Source organism: Macaca fascicularis, chromosome 17 (assembly GCF_037993035.2).
Source record: "Macaca fascicularis isolate 582-1 chromosome 17, T2T-MFA8v1.1".
NCBI lineage: Eukaryota > Metazoa > Chordata > Mammalia > Primates > Cercopithecidae > Macaca > Macaca fascicularis.
Genome location: NC_088391.1, coordinates 12348873 through 12365447, shown reverse-complemented (window position 1 = coordinate 12365447; position 16575 = coordinate 12348873). Strand labels below are relative to the sequence as shown.

Below are 16575 nucleotides of genomic sequence, written 5' to 3'. Positions count from 1 at the left end.
GTCTTGGCACAGTTGACAAGTGGATGAGGGTTCCAGAGAGCTAGGCTGAGAGTCCAGTCAGGCACAGCCCATTTGAAAGGCTTAGCAGGTCTCCCCCTGGGAATTCAGCCTTCCTCCCTAGGGCATTCTGTGGCTAGATTCATAACCTCTGTCTTCTCACCTGAGCACACAGGCAGTAGAGTTTGTGGCATCAGGACAGGTGTTCGTTTGTCCAGGGGAAGTCACTAGCTGGGCCCCAGGCTGATTTTTAAAAATGGATTAACAGGGATTATAACTAGATGTGGGCACCAAGGTGAAGGAGACAATGGGACAAGCCTCTGCAGATCTGCTTGCCAGCTTCCCCCTTCCTTCTTGTGGTCACCAGAGGCAGAAGTGAGGCTGGTCTGGGTAGAGTCAGCACATGGTGTGCTCCATTCAGAAGGTGCAACAGGAAGGAGTGAGGGGTGGGAAAAGGAGCAAGATGGCAGCTGACTAGGAACCCACAGCACACCAGGACCTGTGAATTTTATTTAATAAATATATTATCTGAATTTCTGAGCTTTAATCTTGCTATTAGTAGTGTCTGCTAAGTTTCAGGATTCAGACACTGTTTTCTTTAAGAGTTTGATTTTTGAATTATGAAATCATTTTCACTCAAGCATTATTTGTGTCAATCCTGCATAGCTCAGGCCGGGCGCGGTGGCTCAAGCCTGTAATCCCAGCACTTTGGGAGGCCGAGGCGGGTGGATCACGAGGTCAGGAGATCGAGACTATCCTGGCTAACACGGTGAAACCCAGTCTCTACTAAAAATACAAAAAAAAAACTAGCCGGGTGTGGTGGCGGGCGCCTGTAGTCTCAGCTACTTGGGAGGCTGAGGCGGGAGAATGGCGTGAACCCGGGAGGCGGAGCTTGCAGTGAGCCGAGATCCGGCCACTGCATTCCAGCCTGGGAGACACAGCGAGACTCCGTCTCAAAAAAAAAAAAAAAAAAAAAAAATCCTGCATAGCTCTACACTGAGACTATATCTTGCCAGAGAGGTCTTATATTTGCACAGATAATTACACTGGTGATTCCTGTCCTCCTCTCCTTAACCCACAGCCTTCTAAATTACAGAACCGTATTTCTAACTGGAGATTCAGTCATTTTCTAAAATCAAAACACAAACACACACACACACAAACACAGAAACATAACATCTTAACATCACACAGGCAAAAAACACTGTCACCAACATATTACTCCTCTCCCATTTAGTAGAGACTTCCCTTTAAATTTCACCAGTCCTCTCTATCTACATTATCACCATCTTTTAGTTATCGCCCTACTCGGTTCCATCTTCTGACAAGTAAGTTATATAACAGCATCTAAGTAGCTACTAACTCACTCCCTGAAATACACTCTATACACAACTGAATCAAAACAAATATGTTATTACATGAAATCTACAATTTCTTACTAGTGACTAAGTGTATCTTTTTATTACACATTAAACACAATAAATATGTATTAATATAACTAAACCAATAGATTCTCTAAAAGGTTAAAGCAGGATAAACCATATTTAGAACCTAAGCACAAATGTTAAGCCTTACTATTAACAGGCATTAGACACACTACAGTATATATTGTTACTCACCTTATGAGCAGGTACCAGATTTACTAAAACTGTATCCAAAAGCTCCTGAGACACTGTATCACCTTCACAAATAATAGAGCTCATAAGGTCTACCATGTGCATATGGACTTTCTGATTGTGGCCATTGCTGAAATTCAAAACAGATTTTGTTTCAATTACAACTGAGATATACAGGATTTACTCTCAAGATGATACTGACAAGCATTATGCTTCACAAAAATAATACTAAAATATTAAATAAAATTCTATGTATATTCATTTAAAGCTTCCCTCTCTCCCACATCATACAATAGTATACAAATTGTATTTTTAAGCTACATTTCTTAAATTATTTTTCCCTAATTTTAACCAGTCTCACAATCAAAAGTAATTACATCAAAAGTAACTTCAGTTCTGCCTTAAATTCAGAAAATTGAATTGCTTTGAAGTTAATTCTAGTAAATAATTTTAAAGAATACACAAAAAGCTCAAATAGCCACATGCATTAAGAAGTCAGTATGTATTTTTTTATAGACAAATAATGCAATCCAAAAAGTTTTACATTGGCCTTATGCCATTCCTCTAACCAATAATTACATATAAATACAAAATCAAGCTCTATTCATTTTTGAAACATGTATAAAAATAAATTTAAGTTGTGTTAAAAGTTACATCTCTTAGCCTTCTAATATTAATTATAACAGTTTATGCAGATTCACCTACATGTTCAAAATTTGTTATCTTTTTTTAATGTTACATACTTAATAAAATAAACTTACTTTATAACTGAAAATAAGGTTCTGTATAGCTGGGTGAAAATTTCATTGCTATCTTCTAACTCAAAGCATATGTTATATGACTTGACCCAAGCAATGTTCTAAAAATAAGAGGTAAAAAAGTGAAAGTCAAACATTTTGATTAGTAAAAATATATAAACAAAAAAATCAGTTTAAAATGTCATCTCGAGATACAAAATATTGCTTACCTCAAGTAAATAAAAATACCTATTGAATTGTGGGCTCTTTGTATCCTCTAGCCCCTTCAACTGTCTTGTTATAAACATAAATATATCCTTAAATAAAAAAAAGACAAAGTGCCATTCAGATTATGAACACTAAATGAAAATACCCATGAAATCCCTAGAGTTTATTCAGCACTCATGTGTACATATCATAATAAACTATAAAGAGCCAGAAAAAATTTTTATTTGGCTAAAATTTTTTTAAAGTACATCTCTGTATGAACAACATTAAATATCTTACATTAAATATCTTACTATCCTTCACAGGAAAACAGTAAATCATTTACCATAATCTTAAAGTCAAAAAACTTCATCTTACAACAAAAGATAAACAAATAGACCTGAAAACTGAGACAGCTAAAATTTATGCTATTTTTAGAATAAAAAGTGTTGCAATGACTGAGAGCTGATCAGGTTTCCTGGAACAGCAAAATATATGGTAATTAAATAGCAAAAGCAGTTTAGGAAACAATTTTTGTAATTGCCAAATGACAATACAATAGATACCACAGAGAAGCTCAGACTCTTAGAAGTCAATTTGTCAAGCTTCCTACTAATCATTGTAATTACTTGCTTTTCCCTATCTTTCTAAATCTATTCCCATCTCATATTTTTGACTAATTTACTATATCTGCATTTGTATCTACATTTGTATACAGCAACCACACAATCAAGTCTGCATAATAACCAGCTAACAACACGATGACAAGACCAAATGAGCACATACCAATATTAACCTTGAATGTAAACACATTAAATGCCTCAATTAAAAGATGCACTGTGGTCAGTTGGTTAAAGAAGCAAGGCCCAACTGTATGCTGTCTACAAGAGACTCATTTCATATACAACAACACTGATAGGGTCAAAATAAAGCGATGGAGAAAAATCTAACAAGCAAACAGAAAACAGAAAAAAGCAGGGGTTGCTATTCTAATTTCAGACAAAACAGGCTTTAAACCAATAATGATAAAGAAGAGCATTACATATTGATAAAGGGTTCAATTAAACAAGAAAACCTAACTATCCTAAAAATATATGCATCCAACAAAGAAACACACAGATTCATAAAGCAAGTTCTTAGAGACTTATGAAGAGACATAGATAATGACACAATAATAGTGGGAGGCTTTAATACTACACTGACGGAATTACATCATTGGGACAGACATCTAACAAAGATACTCAGGACCTAAACTCAGCATTTGACCAAACGGGCGTAACAGACATCCACAGAACTCTCCATTCAAAACAACGGAATGTACATTCTTCTCATATGCACATGGCACATACTCTAAAATTGACCACATAATAAGCCATAACAATCTTCGCAAACTTTTAAGATGTGATTCACCACATAATGATGACCACATATGTTGAAGTTGACAGCCAAATCAAGAACACAATATCAGCTGGGCACGGTGGCTCAGCCTATAATCCCAGCACTTTGGAAGGCCAAGGCGGGTGGATGGCTTGAGCCCAGGAGTTCAAGACCAGCCTGGCCAACAAGGTAAAACCCCATCTCTACTAAAAATACAAAAAATTAGCCAGGCATGGTGGCATGTGCTTGTAGTCCCAGTTACTCAGGAGGCTGAGACAAGAGAATTGCTTGTACCCAGGAGGCAAAGATTGCAGTGAGCCGAGATTGTGCTACTGCACTCCAGCCCGGGTGACACAGCCAGACTCTGTCTTAAAAAAAAAGAAAAAATACACACACACACACACACACACACACACACACACACACACCACAATTCCATTCATAATAGCCACAAAAAGAATACCTAGGAATACAGCAACCCAGGGTGCTGAAAGATCTCCACAAAAAGAATTACAAAACACTGCTCAAAGAAACCACAGATGACACAAACAAATGGAAAATAATTCTATGTTCATGGATAGGAAGAATCAATATTACTAAAAAGGCCAGGCTGTCCAAAGAGCAATTTACTAAATGAAAAGCTATTCCTATCAAACTACCAAGGACATTCTTCACAAAATTAGAAAAAAAACATTTTAAAATGTCTGTGGAACCAAAAAGGACCCCAAACAGCCAAGGCAATCCTAAGCAAAAAAAAAAAAAGAAAAAAAAAGAAAGAAAAAAAAAACAAAGCTGAAGACATCACATTACCCAACTTTAAAGTATACTACAAGGCTATACTAACCAAAACAGCATGGTACTGGTACAAAAACAGACACACAGAACAATGGAACATAATAGAAAGTCCAGAAATAATGCTGCACACCTACAACCATCTGATCTTCAACAAAACCACAAAAACAAGCAATGAGGAAAGGACTCCCTATTCAATAAATGGTGCTGGGATAACTAGCTAGTCATACGCAGAAGACTGAAACTGGACCCTTTCCTCAAACCATATACAAAAATCAACTCATGATGGATTAAAGACTTAAATGTAAAACCTTAAACTATAAAAACCCTGGAAGATAACCTAGGAAACACCATTCTGGACATAAGACCTGGCAAAGATTCCATGATGAAGATGCCAAAATCAACTGCAACAAAAACAAAAATTGACAAATGAGACCTAATTAAACTAAAAAGCTTCTGTACAGCAAAAACAGTTAAGAGACAACCTACAGAGTGGGAGAAAATATTTGCAAACCATACATCAAACAAAGGTCTAATATTAAGAATGTATAAAGAACTTAAACATTTAACAAGCAAAAAACAACCCCATTAAAAAGAAGGCAGGCCGGACGTGGTGGCTCATGCCCGTAATCCCAGTACTTTGGGAGGCCGAGGTGGGCAGATCACAAGGTCAGGAGTTTGAGACCAGCCCAGTCAACGTGGTAAAACCACTCTACTAATACAAAAATTAGCCGGGCGTGGTGATGGGCGCCTGTGATAAAAATTACTGGGGAGGCTGAGGTAGTAGAATCACTTGAACCTGAGAGACAGAGGTTGCAGTGAGCCAAGATTGCACCACTGCACTCCAGCCTGAGCAGCAGTGCAAAACTCCGTCAAAAAAAAAAAAAAAAAAAAAAGAGGGAAAAGAACATGAAGAGACATTTTTCAAAAGAAGATATACGTATGGCCAACGTGCATATGAAAAACTGCTCAACATCACTGATTAGAGAAATGCAAATCAAAACCACAATGAGATATCATCTCACACCAGTCAGAATGACTACAGATAAAAAGTAAAAAAAAAAAAAAAACAGATGCTAACAAGGTTGCAGAGAAAAGGGAATGCTGATACATTACTGGTGGGAATATAAATTAGTTCAGCCATTGTGGAAAACAGTTTGGCAATTTCTCAAAGAACTGAAAACAGAACTACCATTTGACCCAGCAACCCCATTATTGGGTATATACCCAAAGGAATATAAATCATTCTACCATAAAGACACATGTATGCGTATGTTCATAGCAGCAGTATTCACAATAGTAAAGACATGGAATCAACTTAAATGCCAATCAACAGTAGAATAGATAAAGAAAATATTCCATATACACCATGCAATATTATACAGCCATAAAAAAGAATGAGATCATGTCCTGTGCAGCAACATGGATGCCACTGGAAGCCATTATCCTAAGCAAACAAACACAGGAAGAGAAAACCAAATAGCGCATGTTCTCATTTATCATTGGGAACTAAACATTGAGTACATATGAACACAAAGAAGAGAAGAGACACCAGCATCTTCTTGAGGGTGGAGGGTGGGAGGAGGGTGAGGATCGGAAAACTACCTATGGGGAACCATACTTATACCTGGGTGACAAAATAATCTGTACACCAAACCCTCATGACATGCAATTTACCTATATAACAAACCTGCAAATGTACCCTTGAACCTAAAATAAAATTAAAAAAAAAAAAAAAAAGATTACTTAAAACAAGTTACTTTAATAGCAATACTGTGGAAAATATGTTCTCTATGAATGAACCCTTGCTGGATTGCTGAAAGAGTATACATGCCATATGGACTCTATGTGGCGACGGAAAGACAACAGTCACTTATAACCTCACCAATTACTGCCTAAACATGAAGCCAACTGTATAAAAGGGGTTTGCTGATGACAACAACAAACTGAAAGTGGAAAAGTAAGGCTCAAATATCACAATTTTCTAACATGCATACAACACTACTATAGACAAAATACATACACATATATATGAACCTGACGCTGATCAAAACGAAGTGAAATCTCCTAAATATTTAGAAAGCACCCTCAAAGTCAATAATTTTTAAGTACTGTCCTCCAAAAAGAAAAAAGAAGCATTTAGAATAAGACTCAAAAATTCATAAGAAAAACCAAATACTTACAATTTTTCAGCTAGGGAATAATGCAAAAAGACCCTAATTTCAGCTCTTTTACAGTCTTTTCATAAATTGTCCCGTTACAAACAGAACAGATATGTAGCTATTCTTTAGGGAGAACTTTTCGTTACCCCCAAAGCCCTGAAATAGGTCCTTGATTATGCAAACTGAAAGATCCCCAAGAGGCAAGTTAGACTTCCTCCTCATGAGAATGCCAACAAGGCATCTAGTACGGGAAAGCCACAGCCACCATCAAACAAATGGAATCATTCCTTAAACCAATTAAGCATCTCCATATGAGAAATTCACATTTAGAAATCAAGCTAGTACCTGGGTATACAATTACATGGACCAGCCAATCTTACAATTCAATTCCACCTTTAAATGACAAATATTGCCCTCTACCTCCCTCATCCTAAGATTCTTTTACCAATCAAAATTTAAAACAAGCATGCCCAAAACAGGTTGCACATTCTCTACCTGAATTTTGGTAGACTTGATCAAATAAGCACATTTCTCACTTCAATTATCAAGAACTCCATGAGTCTAAGAACCATGCCTGGGTTTTTTCACCACTGTAAATCCAGCTCCTGACACATAAGTAACAGCAAGACTTATTAAGTGAAATAAACATAAATTGTCTGCCATTTTTTCACACTGTGGATTAATAATCTTTCTATGGACTCATTTTCTAATCCATAGTTTCCACAATTTTTTTTTTTCTTTCTGAGAGTCTCGCTGTGTCGGCCAGACTGGAGTGCAGTGGCACAATCACTGCATCCTCCACCTCCCGGGTTCAAGTGATTCTCCTGTCTCAGCCTCCACAGCAGCTGGGGTTACACGCATGTGCCACCACACCTGGCTAATCTTTGTATTTTGAGTAGAGACGAGGTTTCACCATGTTGGTCAGGCTGGTTTCCAACTCCTGACCTCAGGTGATCCGCCTACTTCAGCTTCCCAAAGTACTGGGATTACAGGTGTGAGCCACCACACCCGGCCTCCACAATTATCTTTTATTGTTGCTGTTTTTAATTCCTACCTGACCTGACTTATAAACATTCAGTATCTTTTGCACGATTCCAATTACTTCATGTTTTCTACCAGCATTTTCCTAAAAAGATTACTCGTGCTATTCCCCTTCTCATCTTTTAAAGATTTGCACTTACATAGTTTTACTTACAACTACTGTAACCAAGAAATACATGCCTTTTGTATCTTTCCATTAAAACTTTGTTCACTGATTTTTTTTTTTTTTTTTTTTAAATAGAGACAGGGTCTCACTCAGCTCAGACTGGAATGCAGTGGTGCTGTTTAGGCTCACTGCAATCTCCGCCCCCTGGGGGCTCAAGCACTCCTCCCACCTCAGCCTCCCAGGTAGTTAGGGGATTACAAGTGTACAGCACCACACAAGGCTTTTTGTTTGTTTGTTTGTTTGTTTTTTAAGTAGAGGCAAGGCCTTGCTATGTTGCCCAAGCTGGTCTCAAACCCATGAACTCAAGTAATCTTCCTGCCTCAGCCTCCCAAAGTACTGGGATTACAGGCCTGAGTCACTGCGCCTGGCCTGCATTTTCTTCATAACAATTTATATCACACCTTCCATTAAATAAATTAGGATTATATATTACAAACTCATGTTTATACTAGGTATTGTCTTTTAAATAATGGCCATGGTCTTCAATATGGATTTTCGAAAGTAAAAAGGAATTGCCTCCAAAATTATAATGAAAGAAACAGAGCTAATGATAACATAATATAAAAAAAGTATACACTGTTTTAATCTACTTCTTAACCTCAAGACCAGAGAGTTTTTCAAAAATATGTTCTAAAAAAACCCATAAGTTTAGCAAAAGATTACTGTAGCTAATGTCAAAGTGTCCAAGGAAATCATCTAAATACCTTAACTCCTATTTTAGCTAGAAAGATAAATAAAAGTATCAGTCAATCTTGGAGTTATTTAAATCAGTACTTGCCTTTAGTTTATCAGGGGATGTGTAAGGAGCTTCAGGAGCATAAATCCTGAAAATATCAGCAAGGCAGCAGGCCACCAGTAAGCGAACATCTTTATCAGGATGCTTGAGAAAAAAATCTGAAGCAAGATGTAAAGCTAGGTTTAAATAAAGCTCCTTTTCTTCTTCAGAGTCCTGGTCCATATCCATAAAAGTTTTCACAACCATCTATACAAAAATAAAAAAATCAAATAATGAAATGTTCCATGTAAAACTACAGCCATGTGAAATAAAGGTCATATTAATTGCTAAGGTTAACTTCAAATGAATATACTTTCATTTTTCTGCAGAAAGTCTCTACTTGAGAGAACACAATCCTCCTAAAACTACAAAGTAAACTTTAAAATATTTACTAAAATATTTTTTCATTTACCCAAAATATCTGCTAACCAGATTTTTAAAGTTTAAATTGCCCTTATGTAGTAGTCATCATTGGAAGAATTCCAACAGAATATTTGTGGAAACTTCTGGTCTCACTTGTACAACTGGACTAAAAGGATAAGTGCTTAAGAATACCATCTTTTTTAAAAATAATATTTCTAACCCTTTCATGAGAAGAAAAAGTATATGCCTAAAGAAAACCCTAAGATGACAATTTAATTTTCCATTTAAGCCATTAAACCACTCCAGTCACATGGTTTTAAGAAAGGATGTCAAAGATGCATCCCTAAACACTGAAAAGTTACTATGAAGTATCTACCATAGCATCCAACAAAATATTTCTTGTGCAGCAGTAAAAGAGAATATGATATGGATAATTCATTAATTCAGTGGCACATGTGAGTTAAGCCAAAGGAAGCTAAAAGAAATGGTTCTTTTTTCAAAAAGACTTCTATAAAAGGTGAATAGAAAATAGAATGGTACACCATGAATTCTGAGAAGAGCTTTCTCTGATTTCAAAATTAGTAATTACAATGATGATCTCAGTCTGCACTATTCCTACTTCAGATGAAACAAAATTGCCTAACTTGATAGGAACTGACATTTAAATACAACTCCAACGGAAAGGTGAGCATCCAGCATCCACTAGGTGGTGCTGCAAATACTAGGCAACAAGTGTGGCTGGCCACAAGGTATCAATGCTAAATGTCTTGGTCCTTTATGCAGCAAGGATTTCCACTTGCCATCCAGCTAGACTTCTGAATAATAAATGGCTCAATTTCTACTGAATTCTCAGAGAAGCTGTGGAAAACACTGTTCCTCACAGAGCAAACTCTCAGTTCTATTATGCCAGATACCAGAACCAACCCCATCTCTACAAAAACCAACAGTAGACTAACGCTTCCAACCTTGTACTACATTTAGATTAAGGGTATGATGTCCAGGTCTTTTAACTTTTTTATTTTATCACTTTTAAGATTTATGCTTTGATTACCTATGTGTTTAGGAAAAACCACAAAGGGTAAAAAAGAACTGTGTGCATGGAACTGTTTATTTCTGTAGATCTCTTAACAAAAGATAAGAGATTAAACATATTTTGAATAAAATGTTACAGGAAAAAAATAAATTTTATAAACAGTGTCACCTTACATGTTAACAAATTGTTATATGTATAAAACTTACTTGGGTATTTGTATATATCATCCCACATAATTTTTTTATATTTTTCTAAGAAGGAGGACGCTAAAAATAGGAAGTATAAATTACGAAAATAAATGAGAAAAGTGGATTGCTGCCAGACATAAATGTCTACAAAATAATGAAAGCCTATTACAAACACTAAATATGAGTACTCAGGCAATCATTCCAACAACAATAACCACAAAGTTTTGTTCAAGGTTCAGAAAATGGGAATTCCTCTCTACTGTCTACAACTCAAATACTGTTATATAACTCATTAATAACTCATGAGTCCTCCAAATTAGAAAAGAAATCTGAGAAAATAACATCTCTAAAAGACACTAATGCTAATCAGTTTAAGTGCAGGCTCTGAGTTCAAGATTAGTTTTTCAACAAACAACAGGAATGCTCATTTATTCTTAGTATAAACAAATACAAGGTAATAAATGTATTAGTTTCTCAAAAAATGCAACAGGTCAAGAGAAGGTAAATATATAGAAAATAAAGCATGTCATATACAGAAGGGATTTATAGCTTGACTATTCTTAATAAAATATACACCGGTTCCCAACTAGATAAAATATCCACCTATTAGTAAATTTAATCTGCTCAAAGATGATTTTCCTTTGAATAAACATCTGATGTCTGACAATCTAATACTTTAGGTATAAATATATATGCACAATATTAAGACTTTATGTGAAATTTATGACAGCATTAGCATCTTTTTCTCCTTATAAAAATTGCTATACACCATGTAGCAATAAAGAAGAGTATTTGTTTTTAAGGCCCTGGATCTTCAATGATTAATTTAGGAACATTTTTCAGCCCTGACATCCAGGTAAATAACAATATATCAAGGAATATAAATATCTAGGTAGACACAACCTCGATCAGAAATGCTCAAAAATAAAAACCATCTAACTGATAGACCAACTTAACATTCTCCTTGGACACTATGCTCCTTTATCCATTTTAACAATTACAGAGATTACCGCCACCCTAAAGGAAAAGGTGAAAATATTATTCAAATACATATGAAGAGGCCCTAGCCTCATCCACAGAAGTTCACCAACAATCTTGATTCATTACTATATGTCAGAAGCAAAGGAAGAAGCTAAAAGTGAAGCCCTTTGACCTACTTTGAAAATAACTTATAAGTAGTACACAGCCTAATTACTCAGTATAAAGATTTAAAACTCCATTAAAGTGGTTGTCTTTAGAAACCATATAGGAGAAAGGAGACAACTTTGTATAGACAATAAGGAATATGAGTATTGTAGACTTGTTCTTTATACCCAAATATAGAAGATCCTAGAAAATCTAAGCTTCACCTTTCTAACTGCTGTCCCATTAATCACAGCCAAATCCCCACTGTTCCTTATATACTCTATTCCCTTAGATCTTTTCTACGCCATTTGCTGCTTTGCTTTGCTTTTTCAAGTTACCCTAACAAGATCTATTATAGCCCCATGTGATTTCCACAAGGGACCTCTGCCCTACACAGATGTCCAAAAGAACATAATTTTACTTACCTTTAATCGTCTCACCATCTCCTCTTTAGATATTTTATCTGAGATTTCCTTGACCCCAGGCGGGTATGTAATTTTTCCATCATTGGTCCTAGTCTTTGAATGAGCCATGACAGAAATATTTCTACCCCTAAAACAAGAAAACTATTAGATGCAAACCAAAAAATAGATACAAACATTCTTAACAAACATAAATGGTAACCTTCCCCACCAACCAAAATTTATTGAACATTTCCCAAAATTATTTTTAGAAAACAAAACTTATTTTTACTTTCATTTCCTCAGTGGCAAGCTTTGTTATTTGCCCTAACCCTCCAACTAAAAATAATAATAGTAAGCTAGAGAAAAAGAATAAAAAATAAATACTTTTTAAAAGCACCACAAAGTACTCAAACTAAAACCTAAGAGAAAACAGGAATCCAGGGAAGTAAGTGGGAACAACTGGGACATTATAGCTACTTACACTCTGAAAGCATCTGTCAATTCTGACAAATGTGGGATTCAGTTTTGATGGTCTTATAGGGCCAGGGGAACAGAAGAGTATCTGCACCTATCAAGGCAGACAGTCAAAGAGGAAACTCTCCTGACATTAATGTAGGCCACCACCCTACCCAAAGAAGATATACCTGCAAAGGAGAAGGTAAACTAGAAATGAACACCTCCTTCCCCAGCCCCACCTGCCTAGAGGGAACCGCTGAGAAGGCTGCTTTGGTGCCAAACAGAGAAGGGCAACACGAATACAGGGAAGGAATAGGTAATTAGTTTTGGCCATGTGCCTGCACACTTGTTGGGGCTGACATGACCTAAGTGGCCCAGAGAATCTCAAAACATGCACCCAAGAGACTCCCGGTTAATACAGTCGCAAGCACCTAACATAAGTAAATCCAAGTCCTGCCTAGAGAAGGGTGCCTTCATCCTAAATATCAAAGAATCTCCACTATGATGCTTCTAGAACAATGAGCAGTATCAAGTCAAAAATAACCAAGCAACTATGAGGGAGAACCAGCAGAAATACCAGATAACAGAAACAGACTCACAATTTTTGATAGTATAACTATCAAAGATTGTAGAACTATTATAATCTTAAAGAAATAAAAGACAATTCCAAAAATATCTACAGGAAACAAAAAAAATTATAAAGACTAAACTAGAAGATTTTTTTAAAATAGAACTTCTAAAAATGAAAAAATACAATTACTGAAATTGAAAACTCAACAGGTCAATGTATTCGCAGATATGAAAAACCATTAACGGCCAGGTGGGACTGCTCACGCCTGTAATCCCAGCACTTTTGGAAGCTGAGGCAGGCAGATCACTTGAGCTCCAAAGTTTAAGACCAGCCTGGGCAACATGGCAAAACTCTATCTCTACAAAAAATACAAAAATCAGCCAGGCGTGGTGGCACACCCCTGTAGTCCCAGCTACTCAGGAGGCTGCAGTAGAACTGCTTGAACTCAGGAGGTGGTGGCTGCAGTGAGCTGAGATTGCGCCACTGCATTCCACCTGCATCAAAAAAAAAAAAAATGAAGTGAAAGAAAGGTCAGAAGAAATTATCCGGAGTGCAACACAGTGAAACATACAACTGAAATACCTAAGGATAGAAAGGCCTAAATGTAGCCTACAATTCATGGAAGTTATAGAGGGAGAAGAATGAGAGATTCATTCATGGGATTCATGAGAGTACCAGAAGGACTAGATTGAAGCAGAGGTCAAATACCTACAGAGAATATCATAAAATACCAACCTACAACATCACACACCAGGACCTATCATGGGGGGGGGGGGGAGGGGAGGGATTGCATTGGGAGTTATACCTGATGTAAATGACGGGTTGACGGGTGCTGACGAGTTGATGGGTGCAGCACACCAACATGGCACAAGTATACATATCTAACAAACCTGCACGTTATGCACATGTACCCTAGAACTTAAAGTATAATAATAATTAAAAAAAAGAAAAAAAGAAAAAAAATACCAACCTACAAATTCAATAAGCCCAACAGGATTAAATTTAAAATAATCATAACTCCAGAAAACAAAATTTAGAGCACACACAGTACCTTGAAAGGAATAGCATATAAACTAACAGGTGACTTCTCAACATCAACAACATAAGCCAGAAGACAGCAAAATGTTATCTTCAAAGCGGAGAAAGAATATAATTGCAAATCTAAAGTTTACAACCAAGGAGTATAATTTTTAAGTACAGAGTAAAACAAGGACAAATTAGCCAAATGAAAACTAAGAGGTGTATTTATATATAAAGTACCTACAACATTGTTTAGCACACACTAAGTACTATATGTGTATGTAATATACACAATCAGGTTAAAAGAAAAAGATTTTAAATTTCAATATAAACACCTTAAAAGACAATGAAAAATGTGGATACATGTTGAAAGTAAAAGGATGGAAAAATATGTCATGCAAACACTAAAACCAGTTAAGCTAAACATCAAGTTAAAAAAAAAAAAAGATAAATAGGCCCCAGATTCACTCTGTGGTATTTACTCAATAGAAACGTATAGTTTGTCCACCATAAGACATATAAAAAAATGTTCACAGCAATACCATTCAGTTGCCAAAACAGAAAACACAATGACCATCAACACTAGAATTAATAGCAACTTGTAGTATAGTCACACAATGGGAGCAAAAAAAAAAAAAAAAAAACCAGCCATGAGAGTGAATAAACCATTGCCTCACACAATAATACGGATTAACATTACAAACATCTGGATGGGCATGATGGTTCACACCTGTAATCCCAGCATTTGGGAAGGCTAAGGCAGGTGGATCACTCGAGCCCAGGAGTTCAAGAACAGCCTGGGCAATACAGTGAGACCTCAACTTTACAAAAAATAAAGATAAATTAGCCAAGCCTGGTGGTGTGCACCTGTGGTCCCAGCTACCCGGGAAGCTGAGGTGAAAATCCTGCTTAAGCCCAGGAAGTCAAAGCCACAGTAAGCCAAGATCACACCACTGCACTCAAGCTTGAGTGACAGAGCAGACGCCGTCTCAACACACACCACACACCCACACACGCACCCACACACACACCAAAGTGAAAGAAGCCAGACAAAAAACACTACATAAGAGTATGATTACATTTTTATAAGCTCAAAAACAGAGAAACCTAATCTATGATGGTAAAAGTCAGGACAGTGATGTTTTGGGGGACAAACGTTAACGGAAGGAGGGGTGAAAAGACACTTCGGAGATGCTAGTTACACAAGTATTTTCACTTTGTGTAAAGTCATAGAGCTAAAGACATAGTTTTGCACTTTTCTGAATGTATGTTACACTTCAACAAAAAGTTTAACAAAACAGATAACAAGAAAAGCTCCAGACATTTAAATTTTTTAAAGCACTTCTTAATAATCAATGAATCAAAAGAAAACAAGCGTAGGATCAACAAAGTCAAAAAATCACAGGCCAATCTTATAAATTTGATAATATAACATTTGAAAATGTAGATAAAACTGAGAAACTACACCTTATTACCAAAACTAACTCAAGAAAGAAAAAAAGAAAAAAGAAAAAAAGATTAAGAAAAAAAAATCAATCAACAGATCTTTCCACAAGGAAAAATATCCAAGTCTAGATGGCTTTACTAGTGAGTCCTGCCAAATAAAGGAAGAAATATTTCCCATGTCATACAAATAGTTCCAAGAAATGAAAAACAAGGGAATCCTTCCCAACTAATTTTAAGCAACTAATTAGCATAACTCTGACAACAAAACCCAACAAGAACAATCACAGGCCAGGCACAATGGCTCCTGTCTGTGATCCCAGCACTTTGGGAGGCTGAGGCAGGAAGACTGCTTAAAGCCAGGAGTTCAATACCAGTCAGGGCAACAAAGCGAGACCTTGCCTCTACAAAAAAATTAAAATGAATAAAAAATTAGCCAAGCTGAGGTGACAGGATCACTCGAGCCCAGGAGTTCAAGGATGCAGTGAGCTATGAGTGCGCCACTGAACTCCAGCCTAGGCAACAGAGTGAGAGTCCATATCTGAAACAAGGAAAACAGAAAAGAACAATCACAGAAAATAAATCACAGACAAATCTTAATCATAAATGCAAAACTCCTAAACAAAACATTAGGAAACCAAATGCAGCAATATATTCTTAAGTGTTTATCCTGGGAAGGCAAGGTTAAATTCATCACAGCAACAGGCTTAAAAAGAAAATCACATTTAAATTATATACTAAACTGATTTTTTTCAAATCTCAATAAATTAAGAAAAATTTGGTAAAATTCAACAACTCATGACTGTAAAACAAAAAAGAAACAAGAAACAAGTTTAGTAAACTAAGAACTGGGTGAAAGTTTCCTTTATCTGAGAAGAGTAGGGTGCTATAAACACCCTACAGCATAAATAATGTTTATTGACAATCCACTGAAAGCTTTGTGTTCAGGAACTACAGGAACATACCTACTATCGTCACTTTTTTAAAAATTTGACACTGCAATAAAGATGCTAATCAACAAAGAAGGTGAAGAAAAAGAAATAAAGAGTATAAGGATTTAAAATGAACCAGTCATTATTCACAGATGATATGTTTATGTACA

General features: G+C 36.2%; 1 protein-coding gene across 10 annotated transcripts in view; it reads right to left on the bottom strand.

Moving 5' to 3' along the window:
* The window catches only part of PDS5B (PDS5 cohesin associated factor B), a 189304-nt gene that overhangs the window by 117030 nt on the left and 55699 nt on the right, over window positions 1-16575 (bottom strand). For all 10 annotated transcript variants that reach the window (XM_005585608.5, XM_005585609.5, XM_005585612.5 and 7 more), the window contains exons 2-6: window positions 12005-12131; window positions 8874-9077; window positions 2581-2667; window positions 2375-2472; window positions 1617-1743 (exon numbers count right to left, since the gene is read on the bottom strand). In XM_005585608.5, coding sequence (XP_005585665.1) covers window positions 1617-1743; window positions 2375-2472; window positions 2581-2667; window positions 8874-9077; window positions 12005-12112 — 624 coding nt within the window. In that variant the 5' untranslated portion in view covers window positions 12113-12131. The remainder of the gene's footprint in view (window positions 1-1616; window positions 1744-2374; window positions 2473-2580; window positions 2668-8873; window positions 9078-12004; window positions 12132-16575) is intronic.